The sequence below is a fragment of the Physeter macrocephalus genome, chromosome 6 (genome assembly GCF_002837175.3).
Source record: "Physeter macrocephalus isolate SW-GA chromosome 6, ASM283717v5, whole genome shotgun sequence".
In the NCBI taxonomy this organism is placed as follows: domain Eukaryota; kingdom Metazoa; phylum Chordata; class Mammalia; order Artiodactyla; family Physeteridae; genus Physeter; species Physeter macrocephalus.
Window position 1 is genome coordinate 58418247 of NC_041219.1, and position 14449 is coordinate 58432695.

At 52.6% G+C, this 14449-nt stretch overlaps 1 protein-coding gene across 1 annotated transcript in view; it reads right to left on the reverse strand.

Annotated features, from left to right (window-relative positions):
• Positions 1-12846: 12846 nt before the first annotated feature.
• Positions 12847-14449, reverse strand: part of RBP5 (retinol binding protein 5) — a 5198-nt gene continuing 3595 nt past the window's right edge. Inside the window, 2 exon segments of the mRNA XM_007108322.1 lie at positions 12847-12900; positions 13358-13459. Of these exon segments, the coding sequence (XP_007108384.1) occupies positions 12847-12900; positions 13358-13459 (156 nt within the window).

Genomic DNA, 14449 nt, shown 5'->3' on the forward strand with positions numbered 1-14449 from the left:
TGGTTAATTTAAATATTGTTTTCAGAGTAATAAGTTATCAATGGCCAACCAGAGTTGCAACTTTTTTTTTTTTTGACAGCACCACACGGCATGCAGGATCTTAGTTCCCCGATCAGGGATCAAACTCGTGCCCCCTGCAGTGGAAGGGTGGAGTCCTAATCACTGGACTGCCAGGGAATTCCCGAATTGCAGCCTTTTAAGGTTTATAGATGATATTGCAGTGCTCCTATAGCAATCATCCCTGAAGTCTGAATATCTTGAAAGATCCCTTTGTACAAGTTACACTTGCAAAGATGACAGAGGCATAACAGAGAACAGGATTATCTATTTTCACACCATTGAGGTTGAATGTTCTTGATTCACCACCTTATCAGAATTGACTCTGTGAAGCAGAATCATGTCTGATTTTCTGCAGCTCCAGGATAAGAGGGATTATACTCTCGTCTTCCTGAGATTTATTTCATGAGCATTTGTGGGTCTTGCTTTTTAAAACCAAGTACCAGCATTTCATTACTGAGTATTTAGAGGGAAAAAAAGGTAGGCCTAAGAAGCTTAAAATGTAAAGAAAAGAGAAAGTTAAGTGGATATGGAACACATTATGTTTTTCATCTTCAGTTGGGAGACAGGTCCCTTCACTTCGAGGCAAGTGTGAGGGTTTGGCCCAAGCAAGGCAATGGAGCTGTGGCTGCGGGCGACCCCAAGGCGCAGGAGGTCAGAAAGTCCCTGGAAACATAGTGATCATCAGCATATGGCCTTTCAAAGAGCTCTAGAGGAGACACCACTTGCTGTCTGGCTCAGGGGAGCCCCAGAAGAGGAAGCCTCCTCCTGACACCTGCACGTAAAAAGCCAGGACCCGCCAATGAGCAAGAGGGGCCATGGCGTGAGCCCCCAGGAGTCGGCCCTGGGAGCGGGGGATCATAAGGCTCAGGGGGCCACGTGTTGTGTTCTTTGTCTCTCTGACTATAGCTTCACTATAGCTATTCCATCCTATACCTATCTAACCGCTATCCGCTCTCACAATACTGGTGAACTTCTGCATTTATTTTTACCCATCCTGATTCACTTTATTTGAAGCAATTCCTAGAGGCAGGAGGGCTCCTCCTCTCCATCACTGTCTCATCTCCCTGAGGGACTCTGATAGGTCTAGCAAGATTGTTAGTGCCTCACCCACCAGGGTGTAGACTCTCCCCTCTTTGTAGCTTTGGTGGACTAACTTTACCCAATCTTCCAGAACACTCTTTAGAATCATCTTTTGGGAGAGCATATGTCTCAGTTTGGTTGGAACAGTCCTAGTTTACACTGGTTGTTCCAGTGTAATTATTAATAGTTTCCCCTTTGGACAGTGTTATACGGTCATCTTAGTGGATGGTGCTTGGCAGCTACTTCAATATGGCGGCTGTGCTGCAAGAGACCTTCCTCCTCATTAGCCCCACTCGCTCTCCCAGTCTCTGTGGCCGTGACCCAGTCTGAGCCCTGGTTACCTGGAACACTTTCCAGCAGCTCTGTGCTCAGTGCCTCAGTCACCAAGCTCCCAGGAGCTACGCAGAGTTACTCCCCTAGAATCGCCACTGAAATTCACCCACTTCTCTCCACTGAAATCAGAGACTCCCTTCTTCTTCAGCACTAAAAAAATGTCATCTCAACGTACTCATGGAGGGGGGTGAGTTTTTCCCAAGGCTCTGGAGTCTGTCCACCAGCCACTAAGAACTTAGTGTGAGAAAGAGGCTGGGGAACCTCCCCCAAAAGAACCCTCCTGCCTCTTCCCTGCCAGGGTGGCTGGAAGGAAGGGTAGGGAGGAAGTCTCAGAGCAGAAAGAGGGTTGTGGAAGAGATATGCAATGTTCTGGAGTGAGAAAGCCAATATAGTGGAACAGTACTGTGCCCCATTTTGCTTGTCCCAGAAGGAGAGAAGAGAGAGAGTGAGGCAGAAAAAACGGTCAAAGAAATAATGGCTGGAACTTTCCAGCTTTTGTGAAAGGCATATAGCTTTAGGTTCAAGAAACTCCATACACTCCAAGCAGAATTGAAAATAAACAAAAAAGCACATGCAGGCACATCGCTAAAAACCAAAGATAAAAAGGAAATCTTGAAAGAGGCCAGAGATAAAGGACACACCGCAAGCAGAGAACAACACTCTCAATGTCACTGCTTTCCCATCAAAAACCATATAGACCAGGAGGCAGTGGCACTACATCTTTAGAGCACCGAAAGAAAAAAAAAAAGTTGTCAACTCAGAATTACTTTTCCAGTGGAAATATTCTTCAAGACTGAAGATGAAGTGAAAGCATTTTCAGGTAAAAGAAAACTTCAAGACTTTGTCGCGAGCAGACCTGCTCTGGGAAAAACGCTTCAGTTCTTAGCCTGAGGGGCCGGAATCCAGGTGGACGAGCAGAGCTGGAGATCAAGAGAACTGGTACGTTTGCAGGTAAATATAAGACATATTTTTCTTTTTAATGTCTTTAAAATACATACACCTGTTTAAAGCAAGACATAACCTTGTATCGTGGGGTTTATACCGTATGTGGATGTGACATACATGAAAACTCTAGCATAAACCCTGGGGGCTGGTTTCTTCATACAGTATTAACTCCAATTGCTAGTTGCTGTTCTCTCTAGAACCGTGGTTTTCTGCCTGTGGTCTGGGAAGCCCCGGGGGTGTCCTTGACATCTTTTTCTCTCTCTTGCTCTCATGAGGGCACCGTGGGCTTGGTTACCAGAGGCTGCGTGAGCTGTGCCGACATCACCCCAGACAACGAACGGGACGTGTGCTGTGTATCCTGGTGTTTTAAATTCTTCTTGGTTTTCATTTCTAACACAGTGAATATGAATAGATATAACCTACATACACAAAAGCTCTTTGGGGTCCACAATACTGTAAAAGAATTTCTCGTATTGAAGTACAGTTGATTTACAATGTTGGTGCCACTCTGAGGCGTTAAGAAAGGCTGTGGACAGAGGAGCAGACGGCTGTAAAAAGGAGCAAGAAGCTATAAGAAGGAGCCACGAAAAATGAGAAACTCATTTGCAGAGACGAAAGCTGAGCTAAAGGTGCTGAATAGCAGAATGAATAATGCAGAAGAAAGAATAAGTGATCTCAATACTTTTTAAGGGTATAAAGTTTGAGAACAGTTGCCTAGAGCAACCACTAAAAATAAATTAACATAATAAGAAAAGAAAGGCAAAGAGGTAGAGCTAAAAGGCCAGTGTATGCGTGAATATGGAATTCTGAACTCTAACCCGGTTTAATTTGGGGGGACTGACTTCTAGTAGGGTGACCTATTAGAAATCGTCCTGGTTTGTCTGGGACATGGAGCTTTCAATCTTAAAACTGGTTCAGTCCCAGGCAAACTGGGTCAGTTGGTCATTTCTAGCCTTTCAATCATCTATTTTGTCCCCCTTCCCTTAGCCGAATGTGAGCCCCTAAAGAGCAAAAGCACATCTGATCTGTGTGCAGGCCCCCAAGATAGGTAAGAGGACTGAATAAAGAAAATAAAGGAAGCAAAATTCTAAGTACACTGTGTCCACAAAAATAGAAAACACAGGACCAGTCTAAGATAACTGTCTATTAGAGTATATCACCACGGATGGTTTAAAAAATGTTTCTCTGTTTAGTGAAATTTTTGTAATGTTATTAAATCCTTTTGATAATTACAAAATAAATGTATTTAAAATGATCATTGTGACCAGACAGCCCTTTCTAAGCCAGACGAGATTAGAAGGATGAGGCCATGGATGCTGAAGATGACGCTAGACCTTGGCTCTGGGGGCATCTTTAACCCATGTGATTAATGGAGAAGAACTCTTGGACCTTGGGTACGAGCTCAGGCCACACACGGATCCTTTCAACCCTGGGAACTTATGTCTCAAGACAAATCTGTACCCCTCTGTCTTTACTTTGTCCCTCATCTCCAATTCTCACTGACACCTTCTGAGCTTGCTTCTGGGTTCATTGAGTTGTGTTTCTCATTAACCGAAGAGGGCAAAGGGCAGAGGCGGGGAGGGGGACAGTCTTCAAAGCTGTGATGGGGGAATGGAGACAAAGCAGGGGGAGAACATGGCCGTGAGCGCACCTGGTACACAGACTCATTTTCAGAGTTTGGATGTTTGGTTTTGCTTTTATTTTTGCAATTCCCCTTGGTGCTGCCACCTGCTGTCCCACATGGGGAAGGACCCACCGGGCAGGGATGGCGGGGGAGGGGTGTGTGTGTGGAGGGGTGGGGGAGGGGCGGGGCTGGGTTTTCCAGATCAGGGAGGTTTTTTCGGCAGCCTTCGTTAGACCCCAGCGTTTAGAGAGGAGTTTGCTCTGTCTCGGAATCCAAACAACCTCCGAAGACCCTGGGCTGAGGGGGCGGAGCAGTTTCCCATCTGGACCAGGTGAGGAGAGATACAGGAGCCGGGTGGAGAGCAGAGGCGGCAGAGGAGGCCTCAGTCAGCCGGGCTTCTGTCCTTAATGGCCGGTAGAGATGTGGGCAGACCAGGGATTTAGGGGTAAGCGTGACTCTGGGAGTTAGGTCTGTCCTGTTCACTCCCCTATTCCCAAGTCATCTCTGGTTTCAGGTTGTCCTCCATAGGTTAAGGATAGTTGGGAGGGGTTCAGTCAAGCCCAAAGGTGGGTCAGCCACTAGCCTTGCCCATCTTGTCCACCTTCCCTACTCTTGTCAGCTATCTGTCTACAGTAGCCACCAATCATGCCCCTCCCCAGCTTAAAGCCCTTCCGTGACTTTGCCCTCTGATCCTCAAGATGAAGCCCAAGCTCCTTGACTGTCAGGGCACATTGCTCATTCGTTATTGGGGCACACGGAGGTACCCACCTGTATCTGTGCATGAGCTCACGCTATGGGGCAGAGAGGGAGAGTGTGCACCGGGCAGGTACTGGAGTTTCTAAGGCAGGTGCCCAGGGAGGAAGAGACCCCATGGCAGACAGGTGCGTCCAGGAGCTGGGGTTGGCCGTGGAGCCATTGGTCCAGGAGAGGATGCCTGAGCCTCCTTCCTGTTCTCCTGAGCCAGTGGGGGGCGGGAGTGAAGTTCACTCCCACCATAGCCCTGCCCCTTTTACTGTCCCCCAGTGAGAGTCCTGGCCATTGTCATGTGACCCTGCCCCTCACTGCTGGGTACCTTGCCTTTTTTCGGAGAGAGCAGCCTTATAAATGGACGGTGTCCTTGAGATAGCTTGGCTGGTCCTCACCTGGGGGCCTGGCTACTACCCCCTCTGGTCTTCATTTGGTGATAGGGCTTCTGGCAGCGGTAGTGGATCTGGCCTGGTGAGCAGTCTTCTTCTCTTGGGTGACAGCAGAGGTTACAGTGTGGCAGGATGGGGGGTGCCCATAGTCTCTGTTGGGGAGAGCACAGCAGAACAGAGAGTCATTAAAACACTTCTTTGGTGGCCTCCTCTTTCTAGTCATCGGATTTGGCTACACCTTCTGGCATCTACACCAAGTCTTCTTCCACCAATGTTTCTCCATTTCACCCCCCTCTTTTCAGCAAAGAAACCTCTGGCTCCGGTACTACTGTGCTGGCCCTGGAGAGTAGAGGAGGACCCCAGAGATTCCTTACTCTGCGAGGTAAAGCCACGTCCGGGTGTGGCTCTTCCCTGCCTTGTACATCGGGACACCACCTTCCCCTCATTGCTGCTGGTCTTCAGGACCCTGCTGCTCTGTCCTCTGCAGAGTTTGTCAATCAGCTTCCCATCAGCAAGGATCTGACTCTAGCTAAGATACCCTCCCTGCCTCTGGATGGACACTCTCTCTAACGACATGAGGCTTATTGAGTTGGACTCTGCTGCACTTGTCCTACTGAAGCCGCAGAGTAAGGTCACACACGGGTGAAAGGGGTGGGGTATCACCCGAAGATGCTGGATGTTCCTTTTAACAATTACCTTGGGAAGAGGTGGGTTCTCAGACAGTAGTCCAGCAGGTGGGCCTCAAAGAGGAGGGACAGGCGACACCTGTCTGTCTCTGAGCTCCATTCTCTTTAGACTTCTAGAGGGGCTGATGCTGAGATTTGGGTCCCCAGTGCTGGGTGCTCAAAAGGTGTCTGGGCTTAGAGCTAGGATGGAAGGGCCTATGACACTGGGTGTAGAGCCATATCTTTTTGTGGATGGACAGGATTTTATCGCCCTAAGTCACTTGCCCCCAACCCTTTTGCCAGTTATTGAGGCTATGGTGATAGGATGAGGGTCATTTATGGTGAAACTCATATTTGAGAATATGTGTTATCTGTCGTATAATAGATCACTTGTATGCTTAGCAGTTTAAGACAACAAACATGTATTATTTCACGTAGTTTCTGAGGGTCAGGAATCCAGAAGCAGCTTAGATGTGTGGTTTTGGCTCAGGGTCTCTCACAGTCAAGGTCTTGGCCAGCCCTGCAGTTACCTGAAGGTTTGACGGGGCTGGTGGTCCTGCTTCCAAGATGGTCCCCTCACACGGCTGAGGGCTGGGGGCCTCAGTTCCTTGCTGCATGGCCCTCTTCCTAAGACACTTGAATGTCCCCATGACATGGTAGCTGGCTTTCCCCAGAGTGATCTAAGATAGAAAGAGTAAAGTGGAGGCCAAAATGTCTTAAAATTAAAAAAAATTTTTTTTATCGTGGTAAGAGCCCTTGACATGAGATCTACCCTCTTAACAAAATGTTAAGCGTACAGTGTTAACTACAGGTACATTGTCATACTGAAAATCCCAAATGTCTTTTATAATCGAGCCTTGGAGGTAACGTAGCATCCCGCTGCCGTATTCTATTGGTCACACAGACCAACCCCGATACAATGTGGGAAGAGACGACACAAGGATGGGAATTCCAGGAAGCAGGGATCCTTGGGGGCTGTCTTGAAGGCTGGCTATCACAGAAGTAGTAGATAGATTATGTTAGTACAATAAATGCAGCAGATCAGCTAGCAGGACGTTATTTTTGCTAAGTATGGTTGTATTTCAGATGCAGTAACCCGAAGTCAGGCTCTGATCCTCTCCTCCTCATCCCTAACATCTGAAATACTCCTTTACCCACGCCATCAAGTAGCAAGACTGCACAGATCAAAGTATGACCTACAGGGGACCAAACACAAGAGAAGGTGGGGATTTAGGAGGACAGCAAAGGGTTACAAAGGACCAAGAAGCTGTTGAAAAGGAGAAGGATGGGCAGGAAGGAGAAGCCCCAGGTGGGATGCCCTTTCCAACCTTGGGAGGGTAGCCATAGCGTGAGTCCCGAGAATCTAGGACTGTGGTCCCCCACCAGCAGACTGTCCAAAGGGACAAGTTCAGATGCTGGAGATCTCAGTTCCAAAGCTCCCACACCCCAGGGGCTTTGTGTGGACTCTCAGGCCTGAAATAAAGTCTTTTAGTAAAGGACCCTTTAAACATCCTGTGTATGTGCCTGGCTTGCTAATGGCGAGGCGGTTGGTTCTGCTGTGGCCAGCGCCGTTCCTTCCTACCACATGAGGAGTTTATGGGTGAGGCTGCACTTGGACCTCAGCTGATCGACTTCTGTAATACTCTGTTCTAGCTCCCTTGGTTTCCTCCAAGCCCCTTGACCAGGGCAGAGGCCCACCAGGGACTCAGGGGTGGAGCCTCGTGGCTCCGTGAACAGCTGCCACCACAGCGCACTTGAGCCAGGCCCCTGTCCACCCATCAGTTCCCTCTCTCCTGCACTGAAGCCTCCTCTCGGCTGGTGGGAGGGTGGTGGTAACAGCGGCTGTTGCTCTGGGGTTTGCAGCCCTTGGACAGGAGTAGAGGTCTCGCCCGGATGCTGGCGCAGGGCTCGGCAGGGGTGCCCTGTCTGGGATGCACCCTTGTCCTCATGGACATGGGGGCGCTACGGGATGCAGTGAGATTCTGGTTGTGGAGCCCCAGTGGGGGCAACAGTTCTCCTACATCCATCACCCCCAGATGTTTACCTGCCTTTACTGTCTCTAAATCTCTGGTATCAGTCATTACACTGTGGTATAAATATCAGAACCGGGCTTCCCTGGTGGCGCAGTGGTTACGAGTCCGCCTGCCAATGCAGGGGACACGGGTTCGAGCCCTGGTCCGGGAAGATCCCACATGCCGCGGAGCAACTGAGCCCACACGCCACAATTACTGAGCCTGTGCTCTAGAGCCCGTGAGCCACAACTGCTGAAGCGCGAGTGCCTCTACTGAAGCCCGCGTGCCTAGAAGCCCGCGCTCCGCAGCAAGAGAAGCCACCGCAATGAGAAGCCCGCGCACCGCAACGAAGAGTAGCCCCCGCTCCCCGCAGCTAGAGAAAGCCCGCGCAGCAACGAAGACCCAATGCAGCCAAAAATAAATAAATAAATAAAAATGAAAAAAAAAAAGATGGGAAATGAAAAATTAAAAAAAATATCAGAACTGTGTGACCCCAGGGCATGGGCAGTGAGTCCTTATCCTTAACCGTAGAAAACAAGGCTTTGTGTCCAGTTAAGAGAATTTCAGTCAAGTGACGAGGTAGGGATAATCAAAGTAATGACAGCTAACGTTCATTAGTGCTTCCTCTATTCCAGGTACTATGCTGAGTGATTTTATGTAGAAACTTCACAAAATTCCTAGCAGGAAGCGAGTACTCTTGGTATTGCCTTGGGTGACCAGCAAACGTGGCTCATTTACTGAGGGTTAGTGGCTTGTATATGTTCACACAGTGAATGAGAGGTAGCTGTTTGACACGGAGTCTGCTCACCTGCCCACTGTGTATCATTCCCTCCCAATTTTGGATGCCATTTTAGGCTCATCTAGAGCCTCTGAGGCAAGTGGTTTATGCGTGAACACAGTGGCCTAGCTATGCCGGCTACCCTCTGCTTGGGCACTGGCCACGGGGGGAAAGAGCAGAGGCTCCTAAGGGTTGCACCCTCTCCTGGTGGCCAGAACAAGAGTGAGGGCAGAGGGCAGTGAGACTTGGGCCTGACTGGGTCGGGGGAGGCAGGAGGCTCACCCACAGACAGGCGGTGGGCTGGCAAGAGCTCGAGAAGATAGAGGCCCCCCGTTGCTGCTGGAAGGGTGAGTGTGACAGGTCAGCTCCATCTCAGGCCCCTGGAACCTAAATGGCCTCTGGTGAGGGTGGGTGCTCAGCATGGAGCCCAGGTGCCTGCAGAGCTGACCCAGAGCCGTCCTGTTGGCTGAGATCTCAGGGAGGATGAGGACGGCCTGAGGGGTGCTGGTCTGGCGCCTGGTCAGGTCAGGCCACTGCTCACACCCCTGGCCTCAGAGGCCTGGGCTACCATCTTTGTTTCTTTCTTTCTGCCCTCCTTGCAAACCCAGGTTGGCCATGTCAGAGTCCTTCCCACAACCCTTGGATTTTCCCATCAAGTCTCCTCACCCACTACCCCCCTTTCACCTCCTGCTGGACCTGCAGGGTCTCCCCCATCCTGGCCTGTCCACGATCATGGTCGCAGCTCTGGGACAGCTCCAGGTCAGTCCCTGGGGACCCTGACGGCAGGGTCCTGTTATGATTGAGGGTGTTATGGTGGGGGAGGTTGGGGGAGACATCGCAGAGAGCTGGCTGGGGGTACTGGAGGTGGTCCTCAGGCCGGGCAGGAACATCAGTCGCCAGAGGAGGAAGGAGAGCCTGAGGAAGGGCAGGGAGGGCTGGGAAGGGAGGGGCAGACACAGTTAGGGGCCTCCCACCAGGTCTTCATTCTCAGCCGCGTCGGGGACTGCAGGCCTCTCACTGATTTTTGGGTAATTAAGCCTAGCCCAGATGTGGTTCTTGCTCCTTAGGGGATAAGATTTGGGTGTGGGGAGGGGGCCAGGACTCTGCTCTCTCTTGGGGTCCTAGGATTTGCAGTGGCCTCTAAGGGTCCCCTGCTGCAAGAGGGGTCCCACTGTGTTACAGGATCAGCTCCTGCCTGGGATGCTCTGCAGGTGAGGAATTTCCTGCTCCCCTTTCAACCTGCAGGTCTGGGCACGTGGGGTGGGGGCAAGCGGGAGACGGTGGCTGAGGTGAGGGGGCAGCTGCAGGGGGATACGCAGCTAGACTTTGTCACTCCTGCCTCCTCTGGGGCCCCTGCCAGGACGTGGGGCCTGAGTCCTCGGGCAGCATGGGGTCCTCCGCTTCAGGGCACACACCGATCCTGACCTCCGGTCCATGTCCGTCAGTTTCCTCTGAGCAGGGGGCTCTGGACCGACCTAAAGAATCAAGGCTGAAGCATCATTTGGAGTTCAGGCTGGAAGCTTGTTTGTGACCATTCGGTGCTCTCTGGGCCTGGCGGACGGGGAGGGGGCAGGGGCCTGGCGTGGAGCTGCGTTAGAAGGGTGCAGTCACTCTATCTCACGCGGAAATAAACATATTTGATTCTTGATCGTCTCCCTGGGGTCTAAGACTCTGGTCAATGAGGTCAAAGACGGTCCTGGGATGCACAGCTTTGTGTGTCCCCAGAAGGGCTGGGGTGGGACCACCCATCCGTGGCCGTAGCTCCCCCCTCCCCCCCGCCTTTTCACGTCGGTGCCCTAGGTGACCATCTCTTCCATCTGACAGTGAGTGGTGCAGCCAGATTTGAATGAGGGGTAGGGTCTTCGCAGGGTGAGCATGTGGGCTGGGATTGGTGTGTGTGTCTGTCTGTCTGTCTAGTGGGGGCAGGGACAAAATATCCAACAAGGTGTTAGAGGAGGGAGGACTGAACTTGGTGGGTCTCTGGCTCCCACTGCAGCGAACACTGCCCCCTGCTGCCCAAGGGGGGAATGGCAGCCCTGGCTTCCTGCATCTGGGTGGATCCCGCTCCCACCCCCTTGGAGACGCCCAGGAGCAGCTCAGTCCTCCTCTGGTTGCCTGTGTGGTTGCCTGTGCTCCTTTGGGGTCTCCAGCCCTCTTGTTGGATTTTGCCTCCTGGAGGGGAGTGGTCCAGTGGAGGATGTGGACCCGCAGGAGGGAGGGTGTGGGTCCTCATGTCACAGGGGTCTTGGGGGACTGAGGCTGCTTCCGCTTGGGTCCAACAGTCACCATGGAGGCCTGTGGGCTCCCGGCAAGATCCCAGCGAGGGGCCGACACGCAGAGCACAGACGGCAGTCCTGTGGGGAGAGGCCCGGATATGCACTGTGAACTCGGAGTGGCTGCGACCTGGTGAATACACACGGAGCGTCTTCCTGTGCCTTCGCCGCACCTGGCAACGGAAAAGGTAGGATTCCCCCACTTCCTCTGAGCTTCTGCGGCTCTGCCCTCCCCACTCTGCTGGGGACCCTGCGGAGAGGTTGGGCAGGGAAGAAGTTGCTCAGGTCCACTCTGCATTCTTTCTTTTTCTTTTTTTAAAAAAAATTTTATTTATTTATTTTTGGCTGCGTTGGGTCTTCGTTGCCGCAAGCAGGCTTTCTCTAGTTGCGGTGCGCAGGCTTTTCATTGGGGTGGCTTCTCTTGTTGCAGAGCACGGGCTCTAGGCGCGCGAGCTTCAGTGGTTGTGGCACGTGGGCTTCAGTAGTTGTGGCTCACGAGCTCAGTAGTTGTGGCTCTCGGGCTCTAGAGCACAGTCTCAGTAGTTGTGGCGCAAGGGCTTAGTTGCTCTGCGGCATGTGGGATCTTCCCGGCCCAGGGCTCGAACCCGTGTCCCCTGCATTGGCAGGCGGATTCCTAACCACTGCGCCACCAGGGAAGCCCCACTCTGCATTCTTGTCCAAATTCTTTTCCAGATTCATTCCAGGCTTGTGGTGGGATGAGTGCTGCAATCCTGGTTCTTGGCCGGAGCCCCAGAGACCATCTCGGATGTGCAGGGGCCTGGCCATTGCAGGAAGAGGCGGCAGGGGTGTTCATCTAGTGAGCACAGGCCAGGGATTTTCCAGCATTCCCCTCCTCTCCCCCAGCCTGGCTCTGTCCCCACCCCACCTTGAGCCCTCTTCTCTCTGCTCTTGCCCTACAGGAAGGACTTTTATTCTGAAAGAGCCAAAGCCCCTGGAGGTAGGGAGGTGACCAGAGGCTGGAGCTAGCCCTGAATCTGAACAGGCCCTACCCATCTGGGCTGTTTTCCAGGGCAGCGATTCTGGGACCCTAAGGGAGGGGCTGTGCTGTCTTCAGTTGTCCCCCTTACCTTGTCCCCAGCCTTGCTGGACTGTAGGCAGAGGGTCCTAGAGGCCTGTTGCCTTCACACCGACTGTCACCTTCATGGCCTCATGTCCCTCATCTTTCTAGCCCTTGGCTTTGTATCCTTCATCTGCTTCCCTTTTCAGTCTTTTCTGGAGCTCTTGCCGCCTGTCCTTCCCAAAGCAGACATGGAGGCCAGGTCACTGTTAGAAGCTTCCAGCCTCCCCCAGCACTGGACAGAGGTCTCGCCCTGACCTATCCCTCTTCCCCAGCCTGTAGGATGCAAGCATACAATGGCCAGGGCTCATTAGATGTCGGTCAGCGTGGTCTGTTGAACTCTGTGTGGCTGGGGCCATGCCTTGGGCCTGGCTCTGTTGAGCCCATGAGGTTTCTCAAGAAGAAGGACAAGGAAATGGACAAAAAAAACCCTCTCCCAGTAGCTCCTGTTTAAATTCTTGAATCCAGTCACACTTTTCCAAAAGGTCCACCAGTATGGTTTCCACTAATGCTCAAATGCTCAAAGCTGAGTTCTTAGCTGGAAAATAAGAGGCCAGGTGAATGAAGGAGAGTGGGGGTCCGCTATTCTCTGGGCTCCTTTCCCCTTTGCCTGTTTCTCTCACCCAGGAGGCCAGATCTTGAACTGGATATGAGGTCGCTATTGAGCAGTGGAGTGTGAGGGCTTTGGCCTAGGGGCTGCAAGGTATAGTTTAACGTGGGGTGGAGGGAGGGGGGATGCAGAGGGAGGGTAAGTGGCCTGAGAAAGGGACTGCTGACCTGGGACCATCTGGGCTTGAAGGGGACACGGGCAAGAGGAGACTGGGGACTGCCGTGGTCCGGGGGGCCCTCAGCTCCTCTCCGGCTACTTGACCTTCCTGGAGACCTGCTCGTGCACTGCATCCCTTGCAGTCATTTCCTGGGGATAGAGTAGGAATGCTGAGGACAGAGAAGGTTCTTGCCAGCCGAGCCCCTTTCTCAAGGTCCTTGATCTCCATTGAATCCTTCAGGATACATCAGCTAGAGCACTCGATGTATGGGGAATTGTATCGTTGTTGCAAACCCTCAGCTTTCCACCCCAGAGGAAGGAAGGTAGCTGGGTCAGGGAACTGAAGTGGCCAAGTCGCCATGTCTCCGGTCATGATTTACGGACACGCGTCAGACTTCCAACCAGGGCCCACCTTGGCCACTCCACTTCTTCCTCTCTCCACTCTTTCCAGGGCTTCTGTTTTCCCTCCTTAGTTGCCTTCCTTGAAGGGAGGCGAGGCTGGAGTAGCAGACTGACTTGATTTGGGTAAGGGAATGCATCCTAGCTGGAGGCCCCCCTCTCAGACACACGCATCTGCGTCTCCTCTCCCAGCCCTCACCCTGCTCACCAGATACAACGTCTCTCCCTCCAGCCAGTGTCTCCAGCCCCAGTGAGGGACCTCCCCTTTCTCTACGCATACCAGCTACTCCTCTTCCCAGGTGACAATGGTCTATGGGGGAAAGCGGGAATAAAGGAAGACTTGGGGGGCAGGACACCCCAAATGCATCCAGCTCACTCTGGCTGGGCTGCCTGCTTTGCATCCAGCAGACACTGTCTTGCTCCAGTCCCTTCCTCCTGAGTGATTCAGCAGGACTCCCGTCCCCCACTCCTAAAGGCCACTGTTTGTGACAGTGACCATTTGGACAGAGCAAGGATGAAGCAGGATCATGGTGGGGGGTGGTGAAACTGGGGGTTAGGGGATGAAGAACGGAGAATCTGTCCTCTGCCACTTCTGGCTGACCCGGAGGAGATTTCGGGAAAGAAGGGAGATTGGTTGGGAGCCAACCAGGGAATCTCTTTTCTCCTCTTTCTTGGTCTCAAGGGCGGCTGCAGTGTCCCTGAGAATGAAGGATCAACCCCCCAAATCACAGCTGGGTGGGCCTGGGCCTTCCAATCCCCATTGTTAGGCCCCCCAATAGGACAGGCCCCCCTAAACAAGGAGCTCAGAATCTTGCGGATTTTTTTTTTTTTGGCTGTGCCCTGCGGCCTATGGGATCTTAGTTCCCCCACCAGGGATCGAACCCAGGCCCCTGGCAGTGAAAGTGCGGAGTCCCACCCACTGGACCACCAGGGAACTCCCGGGGAGCTCAGAATCTTGATCAGATAGAGGAACAGTTGGTCGGTACCTGTGATACCAGGCAAGACTGTTGACGGTGCGAGTGGGGAGGGAAGAGCTGCGTCTTCAAGGCAGTGAATTCGATTGGAGATGATGGGAACTTTCTAGCAAGGATAGAAACAGTATAGAGGTAAGAAAGAAGAGTGGGGGCTTCCCTGGTGGCGCAGTGGTTGCGAGTCCGCCTGCCGATGCGGGGGACGCGGGTTCGCGCCCCGGTCCGGGAGGATCCCACGTGCCGCGGAGCGGCTGGGCCCGTGAGCCGTGGCCGCTGAGCCCGCGCGTCCGGAGCCTGTGCTCCGCCAACGGGAGGGGCCACGGCAGTGG